The 12,906-nt window shown below is 49.0% G+C and overlaps 5 protein-coding genes across 5 annotated transcripts; 2 read left to right on the top strand and 3 right to left on the bottom strand.

Moving 5' to 3' along the window:
- Window positions 1–418: 418 nt before the first annotated feature.
- BP5553_00382 (uncharacterized protein) lies at window positions 419–2,105 on the bottom strand (the record flags this gene model as incomplete). Its single annotated transcript, XM_032009005.1, has 3 exons — window positions 419–455; window positions 507–1,164; window positions 1,217–2,105. 3 exons carry the CDS (start codon window positions 2,103–2,105, stop codon window positions 419–421), a joined length of 1,584 nt encoding a protein of 527 aa, XP_031873059.1.
- Window positions 2,106–2,500: 395 nt separating this feature from the next.
- Window positions 2,501–6,532, top strand: BP5553_00381 (uncharacterized protein; the record flags this gene model as incomplete). The annotated part of the gene is made up of 4 exons (XM_032009004.1): window positions 2,501–2,744; window positions 2,898–4,980; window positions 5,172–6,456; window positions 6,506–6,532. 4 exons carry the CDS (start codon window positions 2,501–2,503, stop codon window positions 6,530–6,532), a joined length of 3,639 nt encoding a protein of 1,212 aa, XP_031873058.1.
- Window positions 6,533–6,653: 121 nt separating this feature from the next.
- Window positions 6,654–7,645, bottom strand: BP5553_00380 (uncharacterized protein; the record flags this gene model as incomplete). Its single annotated transcript, XM_032009003.1, has 2 exons — window positions 6,654–7,363; window positions 7,537–7,645. The coding sequence occupies 2 exons, from the start codon at window positions 7,643–7,645 to the stop codon at window positions 6,654–6,656; spliced, it is 819 nt and encodes a 272-aa protein (XP_031873057.1).
- A 577-nt stretch (window positions 7,646–8,222) lies between these two features.
- BP5553_00379 (Histidine acid phosphatase-like protein) lies at window positions 8,223–9,864 on the bottom strand (the record flags this gene model as incomplete). Its single annotated transcript, XM_032009002.1, has 2 exons — window positions 8,223–8,337; window positions 8,390–9,864. The coding sequence occupies 2 exons, from the start codon at window positions 9,862–9,864 to the stop codon at window positions 8,223–8,225; spliced, it is 1,590 nt and encodes a 529-aa protein (XP_031873056.1).
- Window positions 9,865–10,221: 357 nt separating this feature from the next.
- On the top strand, window positions 10,222–12,840 carry BP5553_00378 (uncharacterized protein; the record flags this gene model as incomplete). The annotated part of the gene is made up of 1 exon (XM_032009001.1): window positions 10,222–12,840. The coding sequence occupies one exon, from the start codon at window positions 10,222–10,224 to the stop codon at window positions 12,838–12,840; it is 2,619 nt and encodes an 872-aa protein (XP_031873055.1).
- Window positions 12,841–12,906: the final 66 nt, after the last annotated feature.

Genomic DNA, 12,906 nt, shown 5'->3' with positions numbered 1-12,906 from the left:
TATCGCGATAAGAGGGTTGGTTACACAGCATGTTATCCGAACCTCGGCATTTCTGGGAAAGGACTGTGGCTTAAATACCTAGTACAGGTTGGAGTTCTATGGAATTGTTTGGGTACAGACAACATTTCTATGATTACCTATAGCAAAACTCGGTGATATCAAACACTTAAGATGAGGGTGCGACCAAATTTCAGTCATATTTGATAATGTTACGTAGGTAAGCAATGACTGAAAATGTAACCGGCTCCTCCACCACCACTTGCATAATCATGCCTGCCCGATCTATACATAAACGGAGTGGGTAATGTAGTTTACAACATATAACACAGATAACATTTCATCGACATTTACAGGTGAGATGTTCCTCATCTGGGGACACAATGCATCACCAGTTCGGTCTCCATCAAGGGAGTTTGATCTACTCGGTCTCGGAACCCTTCTTGGTGGTTTCGTACCTATAAAGAGTTAATAAACTACGCCTTGTTATCATGAAGAACTTAACATACCTCTTGCCTCTGAAGGCCCACACGCCCCAATTTGAACAGGTAATATCCTGAGGATCGAAATCGTTGAGATCCCACCGGAGACTTCGGAAACGATTTTCTCCTGGCTCCATCAAAATATCCATCTCATTGCCGACAGTCTTCTTCACCCATGTGATATCTCGTTCCATGTCATATGGCGTATATCCGGTGACCAAGATGGGAACTTTGGTCTCCAATAACTGGGGAATGGTCTCTGCCCACTCATGAGAGCTAGCCGGATGCCCTAACCCAGGATGAAAGAGCATGAAGCAGTCAAAATAGGGGTCGTAGGGGTAGAAAGTGCCAGCTTTATGCAGAGTATGGTAATACTCTACAAATGTGCTGATCTTCAGATAGTTCGTTAATCGATCCTCCACGATAGCGCCGAATGGGTTGCTAGGTGTCCGCTCGGGTAAGGGGAACTCTGCATCTCTGTTCGCCATGCTTTCAGGACCGATGAATACCAAGTGGAATGCAACCCGGGGGAAGAGATAAGTCAGCTGCACCCAAACTTCTCTTGGGAGAGATGATTCGGCACGGGCACCTAGAATAAATATCCGAACTGGAGGGGGGTTCGGTCTGAGGCCCTTAATATCGGCTCCCGAACCATTTCGTGGCGGATGAAGGGTGTAACGGAGCGCTGTATCATGTTAGCATCTGCACGAAGAGAGACAAGCAGCCAGCATCCATACCTGTTAAACTCTTGAGACCTTCCACGGTTAATTTGCCGCCCTTCTTGATGTTGTAAGGACTCAGCTCATGTAATACACTCCCGATAGTGACTGGGTAGGTTAAAAGCTTCGTTGCCTGTCGTAGACTCCGTTCGTCGTTGATAGCTCTGTATTCTCTCGAATATAGGTATGTGTCCCAATTGGTCATGTTGACCATAGCTTCCTCCATCTGATCACCAGGGTATTCAAATTCTGGGAAGAAACGACCGGATCGAAGATCATGATCGTCCTCGTTGATCTCTCGGAGAACATCACAAATCTCGAGATGGGACTCGTAATCATCCGCCCAATGCTCTTCACTACATGACACTGGTATGCCACAGTCTGGGCACTCGAATTTGACGTGCGCTGGCGGCAAGCCTCCTGTGCTGGGTTTCCGTGCCTCGGGGTCATCAGGAGTCTCTGGAAGTCGTGTTTGGCGGTGATCAGGATGAGGACAATAAGCATTCTGCTTGAGGAACGCAGCCCGGCGCTTCATATCGGGCGAAGGAGATTCTGAGAGTTTATGGAAGAGATTGTTCCGCATCAGCAAGGGCCGCCCCTCGACTGCAGGAGTAGGCGTTGCTTGTAATCCAGGAGGACTCCGAAATTCTGGCGGCTCGTTCCTAACAGTTTGCCCTTGCGGTGCTGCAGAAGAAACCATCCTTTTCTCTGACGTTGGCTGAAAAGCACGACGGCTTGGACCCATGGTTCTCGGAATTTTCGAGCCATGCTGCTGTGCTGTTGCCGAGCACAGAGCGCGTCGACCCAAGGTCATCCGTGTAGCCAGTACCATCCTTTGGGCAGCGGGGGCAGAGTGCTGGAGGGCATGGAGACACGTTCGACATGTGTACGCAGAGGAGGGTGGCATTTCTGCGTCAATTGAGTTGAGTTCCGCAAGGCGATAACCCAAATCAAAGGTAGGGAGGTATGCGGTGATGTTGGAACGGAAGCAAAATAATCGCGTGAGGATGTGAAGTTCGAGACGATATATTCCTACTATCGTCAGGGTATTTGGTGCCTGAGGCTGCAATAAACTTGAGCACGATCCCCGCTACTCGAGCTTCCAGGCGAAACAATTTTATACTTTCTCTTCCTTTGCACGCGATACGCACTTTGGAGAACACAACAACACACCGATGTGAATAGTTGCGAGAAGCTGCTCTGCCAGCGCCATCCAATCTCATACTGTGAGGAGAGCGCACAGAGCGGTTCTGGACTGGCTTTCCACTATTATTTTGCGCTCACCGCGCGCCTACCGACACCATGGCAACGACATCGTCGATGTTCATGTACAGCCTGACTGTTCAGCCTCCAACTGCAGTTACACAGGCGATCTTGGGACAGTTTGCAGGGACAAAAGAGCAGCAGATCGTGACGGCCTCGGGGTCTCGATTAACACTGCATCGTCCCGACCCATCACAGGGCAAGATCATCACAACGCTTTCACACGATGTGTTTGGGATCATCCGGGCCATAGCAGCTTTCAGGCTAGCTGGCAGCAATAAGGGTATGTTCTTCCATAATCCTATTGAGCTTCACTTAGTGATATGGAGCATGGCTGGCAGCACGCGATACACCACCATGAATTCGTCGCAGACGGAAATATAAGACGACCGTTGGTTGGCTTATAAAGGAGAATTGGGCTAAAGATATATCTTAGATTACATCATCATCACCTCTGACTCCGGCCGTATTACAATAGTCGAGTTCATACCGGCACAGAACAAGTTTAATCGCTTACACCTGGAGACTTTTGGCAAGTCGGGCATTCGTCGAGTCATCCCAGGACAATACCTGGCGGTGGATCCGAAAGGCCGAGCTTGTCTGACAGCTTCCGTGGAAAAAAACAAGCTTGTGTATGTGCTTAATCGGAACTCGCAAGCGGAGCTTACCATTTCGTCGCCGTTGGAAGCCCACAAAGCACAAACATTAGTCTTCGCTCTTGTGGCATTAGATGTTGGATATGCAAATCCAGTTTTCGCAGCTCTCGAAGTTGATTATGGCGAATCGGACCAAGATCCGACGGGCCAAGCGTACGATGAGATTGAGAAAACCTTGGTCTACTATGAACTTGATCTTGGCTTGAATCATGTGGTCCGGAAGTGGGCAGACCCTGTCGATCGAACGGCCACGATATTATTCCAAGTGCCTGGTGGCACAGATGGTCCTAGCGGAGTCCTAGTTTGCAGTGAAGACAACATCACCTATCGACACTCAAATCAAGAGGCTTTCCGTGTTGCAATCCCCAGGCGTAGAGGGGCAACAGAGGACCCCCAACGAAAACGAACCATTGTGGCCGGTGTAATGCACAAGCTGAAGGGTGCCGCTGGTGCCTTTTTTTTCCTTCTTCAGACGGATGATGGCGATCTCTTCAAAGTTACCATCGAGATGGTCGAAGATGACAATGGCCAACCGACCGGAGAGGTCAAGCGTCTAAAAATCAAATACTTCGACACAGTGCCAGTGGCATCGAGCCTGTGTATCCTAAAGAGTGGCTTCTTGTTTGTTGCCAGCGAGTTCGGAAACCATCAATTTTATCAGTTTGAAAAGCTCGGTGATGATGATGAGGAGACAGAATTCATCAGCGACAATTTCCCCACCGATCCGTCTGAGCCTTATACGCCTGTTTACTTCCACGCTCGGCCAGCTGAGAACCTAAGTCTAGTTGAGAGCATTGATTCGATGAATCCGTTGATGGATTGCAAAGTAGCAAATCTCACAGAAGAAGATGCTCCGCAAATATACTCCATATGTGGAACTGGTGCGCGAAGCACATTCCGAACTTTGAAGCACGGCCTCGAAGTTAGTGAAATTGTGGAATCAGAACTGCCCGGTGTGCCATCCGCCGTCTGGACCACTAAACTTACTCGGGGTGACACATTCGATGCTTACATTGTTTTGTCATTTTCAAACGGTACGCTCGTACTGAGCATTGGCGAAACTGTCGAGGAAGTCACAGATACTGGCTTCTTGTCCTCTGCCGCTACATTAGCAGTGCAGCAATTGGGCGAAGATGGTTTGATCCAGGTACACCCAAAAGGGATCAGACACATTCGCGCAGATCGTCGTGTAAATGAATGGGCTGCTCCTCAGCACCGCTCCATTGTGGCAGCAACAACCAACGAAAGACAAGTAGCTGTTGCGCTCAGCTCGGGCGAAATTGTGTATTTTGAGATGGATGCGGATGGATCTCTAGCAGAGTACGATGAGAAGAAAGAAATGAGCGGCACTGTGACGTGCCTCAGTCTAGGCGAAGTTCCCGAAGGCCGTGTTCGGAGTAATTTCTTAGCCGTGGGTTGTGACGACTCAACTGTCCGTATCTTAAGTCTCGATCCGGATTCTACCCTAGAGAACATGTCTGTTCAAGCCTTGACCTCAGCACCATCTGCTCTTTCAATTATGGCAATGGCTGACTCTTCATCTGGGGGATCGACTCTTTATCTTCATATCGGCCTTTACTCAGGGGTCTATCTTCGAACTGTCTTGGATGAGGTAACAGGAGAACTTTCCGATACGCGCACACGCTTCCTCGGCCCAAAGCCAGCCAAACTCTTCCGGGTTTCTATCCAAGGACAGACTGCAGTGCTTGCTTTGAGTTCAAGACCATGGCTTGGATATTCGGATCCGGTTACTAAAGGTTTTATGCTCACCCCTCTGAACTACCCTGGCCTAGAATGGGGTTGGAACTTCAGTAGTGAGCAATGTACTGAGGGAATGGTCGGTATCCAAGGACAAAATTTAAGGTACGTCGAAAAGCATCTCTTTAACCCCAACCATGAGATATTGTGATGATTTTCTTATCGTTAAAATCCTACGTCCCTCGGGGCTATGAGGACCTAATATTAAATTCCAATTGTTCCTTCTGAAATTTATCTCACCTTTCACCCGCCCTACCTTATTCCCAAGAAATTAAACAGGCTAATTTATGTGAAAGGATATTCTCAATTGAAAAGCTCACCAACAACCTTCTCCAAGAGTCAATACCTCTCACATACACACCTCGCCGTTTTGTTCGACACCCAGAGCACCCATACTTTTATACCATCGAATCCGATAATAATGTCTTATCCCCTGCCACCAAAACCAAGTTACTCGAGGATCCTTCCGTCGTCAATGGTGATTCTAATGTCCTTCCACCCGAAGAATTTGGTTATCCCCGTGGACGAGGTCATTGGGCCTCTTGCATCTCGGTTATAGATCCTGTCACCGACAAACGGGTACTCCAAAAAATAGACCTAGATGACAATGAAGCAGCTGTTAGTGTCGCAACAGTCTCCTTTGCCAGTCAAGAAGACGAGGTCTTCTTAATCGTTGGAACTGGCAAAGACATGGTCGTGAGTCCGAGATCATCAACGGCGGGCTTTATCCACGTTTTTCGGTTCCACGAGGATGGGAAAGAAATCGAATTTATTCACAAGACGAAAGTAGAAGAACCTCCGATGGCTCTTCTCGGATTCCAAGGAAGGCTCCTAGCTGGAGTCGGCAAAGAGCTGCGGGTTTATGATCTTGGAATGCGCCAGCTTCTCCGGAAGGCTCAATCGGAGGTAGTGCCAAATTTGATTGTCGGCCTTCAAACCCAAGGCAGCCGAATCGTTGTTAGCGATGTTCAAGAGAGCATTGTGATGGTTGTATACAAGTTCCAAGAGAACAGGCTCATCCCATTTGTTGATGATACTATAGCACGCTGGACAACCTGCACAGCCATGGTCGACTATGAGACTGTGGCGGGAGGTGACAAATTTGGCAACCTTTGGCTTCTCCGGTGCCCTACCAAGGCCAGCGAGGAGGCGGATGAGGAGGGATCTGGCGCCCATCTTCTGCACGAGCGTCAATACTTACAAGGCGCGCCTCACAGATTAACATTGATGGGGCATTTTTACCCTCAAGACATTCCAATGAGCATTCAGAAAACGAACCTCGTTGCTGGTGGACGGGATTGTTTACTTTGGGCTGGGCTCCAAGGCACTCTCGGTATTATGATTCCATTCGTGGGACGCGAGGACGTGGATTTCTTTCAGACACTGGAGCAGCATATGAGGTCGGAGGATGCCCCATTGGCTGGAAGAGACCACCTGATTTATAGGAGTTATTATGTGCCGGTGAAGGGGGTTATTGATGGCGATTTGTGCGAAAGATATACCCTTTTACCTACGGATAAGAAGCAAATGATTGCCGGGGAGTTAGATCGGTCTGTCCGGGAAATTGAGCGGAAAATATCCGTAAGTCTATCTCAACCCCCTGCTTGTTGTTTTCACTAACTTGAAATAGGACATTCGGACACGCTCAGCATACTAATAAGTGGATCTGGGATTGGGTTTGATGTATATGTATAATATTGCGTTCACCAGTCAATTCAACCCATTGCAATCAATGCCTGCACGCTGTGTGATACCGCCACACATTACACCGCGATATATTACCGTTGACCTGTGAACACTCTTCTCCCAAGCACATGCTTCATCTTCTCCCTCACTTTCATACTTCCTTCCATTGGGTGTTCCTTCTCCCATCGTTCATCGTCTTTAAAAGACAAGATTGCCATGTCCAAATCATAATCAGCCAGCTTCAAATACGACACCGCAGCATCATAACTACACGGCATTCCAAATCCCCATGTTAGCTTCCCTTCTTTCCCTAAACTGGGCATATCACCACCAACAAATGCCGCCAAGGGTAGTACATACTCAGACACCTTACAGGCCACCATCCACCTTCGCACAATCGCCTTTCTGGTCTCTTCCTCCTCGCCCTCTATTGGCCTTGGACTCAAACTCACACCACCCTTATAAAACTCACTGGGTATAGTTATCGTTCGTCTCGCTAGCAGCAAGTGATCGGATGTAATATTGTTTGCCCGTCGAAGGGCCGATATAGGAACGTTATATCGTAACGCGACGGAGGTGAGGGTGTCTACGTCGTGGTCGAGGAAGTGGGCGATATCTTCTACAGGCGCTTTAACATCCGAAGTATGGGGAACTTCGGAGGGGGAGTATGCAGGGAGATCTTTGGGATCGGAAGCGGCGTCTTGTTTATGCGAGGAGGACGAGGAGAAAGGTGTATAGGAGGGGGGATCTCGAAGGCCTTGTGGGAGGCAGGAGGGTTCTGATGATATTTGGCAGAATGGACCTTCAATACAATAATCAGTATCTCGTATTCTTATTCCTAAGTTAGATAATTATAAACTGCTGGCTTACAGTATGTAGCAAATCGTTGGTTCTTCTATAAGCTAGCTTCATTAACGGAGGCTTTCGGCGCTTAATGGATACGCACGCGTATACAATTCCCGCATATCACTCTACCACAGCAATATAACCGCCGATCGGGGCTCTGAGGGTCTAAGCCTGGCTCATCGTATGGTGGAGGGATATTTCGTAGTAATATGGCGCAACTTCCGCAGGATTCAGACATCGTGTAGAGAGTATGGGCTGCGCCTCGTTCGTACGATGGGCTTGACCGTCTAAGGATAGTTTGCTGCTCTTGGAACCAAGCCCTTGGGTTTAGCTATACAAGCAGTCTGAATCGACAGTAGATGTAGTGTATATTCAACCGGGTGCTGCCTGGTTGTTTCATTCGGGGCATAATAGAGGCGAAGCTTATCTTATCGCAATCTCATCTAATCGCAATCTAATCTCAACGGGACCAATACTGTACTGTATAGTCTGTACCTAGACACATGTACATACTTGAGCGTAGTGGAGTCCTATGGATTCCATTGGCCCCCGAGCCTAATGGCCATGTCGAAATCTTGTGGCTTTATCGTTAAGGTTGGTTTGAAGATTGATAAATTCGGGGCAAGTGTAAAGAATTATCATTATTCAATGAAACCCTTATCTCTTCAGCAGTTTATAATAACGATCCCGGTATCATTCTATATCTATTTATACTACCTTACAACCCCGTTCTATAGCATATTGATAATAACGCGCTCTATACAATCTACAAGGGCTACGCTCTATGGAACAACAGACTATAATACCGTATGGGTTTAGTATCCTGCGGGTTCTATCTTGTCCGGGAAGGCTGGTACATCCATGTTGCTGAGACAATCCTTCTTCCACTGCCCCGGAGTAAATTTATCGACGATGGACTTGAATGCAGCTCTGGGATGTTGTTAGTGTCGATAGGTTAGGGAAGAAAAGGGGATATGCTTACAATGTACAAAAAGACTCATCGCCTTCCAAATGTTTACCTGGTGCTTTGCAACCTGGAATTGTCATAACTCGATCATTATATCGCATCCTAACGAAGTACCCATCCAACTTCGATCGATCAGATTCCGGGAGATCCTCAAGTTTTTGTCTAGCAATTCCCGGTGCAGCATTATTAAACCCTTTCTGGGCGTTGGCTGAGCCGTTGCCAAATAACCCGGCAAACCACCCTTTTGAGGGACTTGTCCCATTAACGGTTGCTGGGGTGGTCTTTACAGTCTCAGTTGATGTAGCTGGTTGGACTTGCTGGATACCCGGTTTCCTGAAGAGCTCAAGAGCAATGTGACTTGTATAAGGAGGCCATTTCTCCCCGTCAAACGTACCCAGACTTGCGAGCACAGCTGCGAGTGTCGTATCGTGGCATCCACTGAGAGCCAGCTTGATGCCTTTCTCTCCTCCTCTTCCGGCCCCTATAGAACCGGTTCTACCTCCAATTTCCAGGGATCCGTCGTTGCCATTTTGCTCCACGCTGCCCGCCATGCGGGTCACTACATCACCCATCAAACCACCAATCCCCAGCGAACGGTACTCCTTCGACTCCTTGTATCCACTGAACCATTCTTCCACGCCAATTCTATCAATGATCTCTCTAGCTTTGCGATCGTAGAATTCCTTGGGTAGTCTGGTCTCAGGGCCATGGGCCAATGTGGAGTTGATGGTGTCCATGATACCGGAAAGTCTTGGGTGAGAATCCACAGCGACCCGTTTGCTGTATTCCGGCATCCACTTGCTCATTAGCTTATTAAGATACTCCATCTCATCTGTGCTGTTCCAACGATCCGAGGTACGCTGGGCAAATGCACGGCTTAGCTGTGCGAATCTCCTACAGCCTGACTCGTTGGGGAAAAGCGTCTCGTCGGCCGGTGCTCGAGTCACAATGGTAACTGGTGGGAAAGGGGTAGCCCGATTCTGTCGGGGATACATGCCCCAGAATGTCTGCTGCAAAGATTCCAGAGCTCGGGGAATGGGAGTCGCTCGGAGGTATATCATATCAGCGTCGTGGATTGTGGATGGCATAAAGCCCAGCTGATCAACGTAAAGGCGTCGCAGTCGTCCGCCCAGATCATGAGTCGTCTCTCTCCCCTTGTCCGTCAATTCCCCCAGATTACAAAGGCTATCGATCTGTCTTCGTGGGCCCGCTGCAATGATAGCGCCATCATCTGGGCCAAAAGTCTCAAGGCGGCGCCGCCATTCCATGGGAGTCCACTCAGTATCAGCTCGAGTCGCGCTCACCATTTGCCTAGCCACCTCGCAGTAAGGCCAGAAGGCAGAGAGGCCAGCATTTTGAAAGCGTGCTGATACTGGAGAGCGTTCGCCATGGCGAAGGAGAACTTGCACCAGCTGAAGCTGTAAGCTGTCCGGGTAGAGCCGCTGGAGTTCCTCCTTGGAGTATGGCGGCCGGGGTTGGAGCGTGGTCATGACTATTTAAGTCGGCTTCCGCGGCGAATCAGGTCTAGGGAATATACACGGAAGATAACAAACAGCGGCTGTATCGATAGAATCGTATGTTGTCGAGCAATAAGTAGGTACTATTATTTACTGGTGTATGAAGTTGTAGCCGGCAGGACGCCTGCAGCTGATCCTTGAGCGAGCTTGCAGGGATCTGCAGTTTATGGGCATTTTACCCAGGTATCTAGATACAGGTAGATTCTGATGTTGCAACTTTCCAGCAGAAAACCCACGATATTTATATACTTCGACAATTCGCTGCTCTGCCCCCAGTTTCGCCCACTCTTCAATGCCTAGCAGCTGCCGTTGGGCACGAGCCTGAAAGGGATGAACGCCGCGACACCCATCTGCACCAAGTGTCGCGCCCTCATCCGGCAACCCAAAAGCTTTGCGCGACTACCTAGAGCAACATTCATCTCGCTCAGCAACACCACCCCTCGAACCGCACCGAAATCTCCAAATGGCTTTGCCCATGCGGAACCAGACGCGACTGATAATGTGTCAACATCCACAGGTTCAGGAGAGATGCCTGCGCGGCTGCCGTTGCGGCTGCAAGGCCAGCGGCAGCGACCTAGGCCGATAGATCCCAAGCCAGGAGACATCCTAGAGTCGATTTTTGAGGAAGCGGTCGCTCCACATCGCCTGGCCAAAGATCCTCAACAGCAATCCACCACATCTCTCGAGCCGTACAAGAACGCCGAAGCTCTCAGAAAGCTGCTCTCAGAGAAAACGGCCCCAGTGGAGTCCTGGAACTTCTTCGTGGAACACTTTGGCCCGGATATTTGGAGTAAAGACAAAGGTACCGTTGGCCAACGGGCACTTCCGGCGTTTCTTCACTCAGCAGCAAAACAAGTGTTGAGGCAGGTCATATCTGCAAAATACCAGCATCCGTTTTCGTCGACGCTCCCGACGGTGGCCGAGGTCTCGACACTATACGCACAATTAGGTTTGCTTCATGGGAATGACTGGGCAGACATGATGCTCAACCTAATTGGAGAGATTTTGAAAATACGGCAAGAATCTCCGAGAGACCATATTCGTGAGAAAGCGCTGCTTTCAGATTTGCTTGGCTCTTGGAACGTGGTATGCCGACGCAGCGGACATGTCCCCAGCTTCACCCCAGTTGACTCCCTGTGCCTCGACTGGTCAAAGTTGCCATACGTGTCGACCCAGCATACTACTTACGTATATCGCAAAAGTGGCCTTCCATCTCTGTTTGGTCTTCTCGCTCCGTCTTTCCGCCTACGGCACCTGGATAATGTTCCGATCATTGCAATTGCAACTCTTGCTCTACTTGCAAAAGAAAGCCCTCCTGAAACAACGGGGTTGCTGGATGACCCTGCATTTATAAATACGTTGCGTCAAGTGATTGGTGTTCGTGGATATGACATTAACCAGTTGAAGGGAGTAAATGATGGATCAAACATTGACATAGTCTCTGGCTTTGCCATAAAAGAATGGCATGAGTTAGACCTACATTCTACAAAGACCGCAGATCCCCCTCGGGGGGCAACACACCTAAGCTCCCCTTCTCCTGTTTACCGAATCGGTATACACAAGAGAATCCAGGATGCGTTGGGAAGGCGAGATGTCTCTCAGCTCGACAAACTATGGATAGACGTAGCAAACCTTCCGATTTCTCAGTCAGATGGAGAGCCCAATTCTTCAGGTCTTCCAGCAAGACATGAAACTGGCACATTGTCCGCATCATTATGCAACTACTTCATACTAGCGTACATGACGCTTAGAATGCCGAATAGTGCCATCAATGTATGGAATCATATGGTTAGCAGTGGTTTAACGCCAACCGTGAGGACCTGGACTGCTATGCTTGACGGCTGTAGAGCTTCAAGAGACCGAAATGCCCTCGAGACTATATGGGGGAAAATGCAACAGTCAGATGTAAAGCCTGACACTGTCTGCTGGACGACGCGCATTATTGGACTTATTGAGTGCGGCCGGGTTGAAGATGGACTGCGAGCTTTGGATGAGATGGGACGCACTTGGCTTTCGGTCATGAAGTCAGAGCAAGGAAAGACTACCTCGGGCAAATTATCCCCCAGGAGCGATATCCAAGGCGCGGCCAAGCCCACCACTGAGACTATCAATGCTGTAATTGCTGGCCTTTTACGCAAACGGAAATCCGAAGCTATCCGGCACGTTCTTTCCTGGTCGTCAAAGTTCGACATTCGCCCCGATATTGTCACCTACAATACTCTTCTTCGCTATCTAATCCGCGATGGCCGGTCTAAGGAAGTTGGGGTCATCTTGCAACAGATGCAGAAATCTGGAGTGGAGGCTGATGTTGTGACGTTTACGACTATCATTGAGGAAATCTTCCATCCCTCGGAATCAACTACGCCTGAAGAGCAAAGAGAGTCGATACTCGCAATCCTCTCCGAGATGGAAGCGGCAGGGGTGAAAGCCAACCTCCATACATATGGTAAAATTATTTACCAAATACTTCGAACTCCTCACGGAGATTTCACAGCAGTGACTGCTGTAATGGAACGGATGGCCCAACAGGGACTACAACCTTCGAGTCATATCTACACGATGTTAATCGATCACTATTTTAATCGAGAAACACCAGATCTTGATGCAGCCAGAGGCTTGATTGAGCGCGTGCGCTTGGAACCGGGAAGCGCTGACCATATCTTCTGGGACCGAGTTATAGAAGGCTATGCCAGGGCAGGCGACACAGCATCTGCTATGAGAATACTTGGGAGACTTAATAGTGAACAGAATGTGACAGGCTGGGTGCCTCTTAAGACGCTACTGTTAGCACTTGCTCAAAATCAGGAATGGGATGTCGCGAGGACCTTGGTCAAAAATACCATTGCTGATCGTGGCGGCCCAATATCAGAAGACGAGCATGGGAAGGAGGGCCAGCATCCATTTTGGAGATTGGCTACTGAGCTGGGGTTGCTGCAAGCATACCCGTGATATATAGATGTATAAATATATAGATGTCTAAACAGAGATTTGATCACTGAGTAAAACCCGCTCAAA

Source organism: Venustampulla echinocandica (genome assembly GCF_003357145.1).
Source record: "Venustampulla echinocandica strain BP 5553 chromosome Unknown scaffold_0, whole genome shotgun sequence".
NCBI lineage: Eukaryota > Fungi > Ascomycota > Leotiomycetes > Helotiales > Pleuroascaceae > Venustampulla > Venustampulla echinocandica.
Note: the sequence above shows the minus strand (reverse complement) of the source record. Positions and strands in the feature narration are given on the sequence as shown.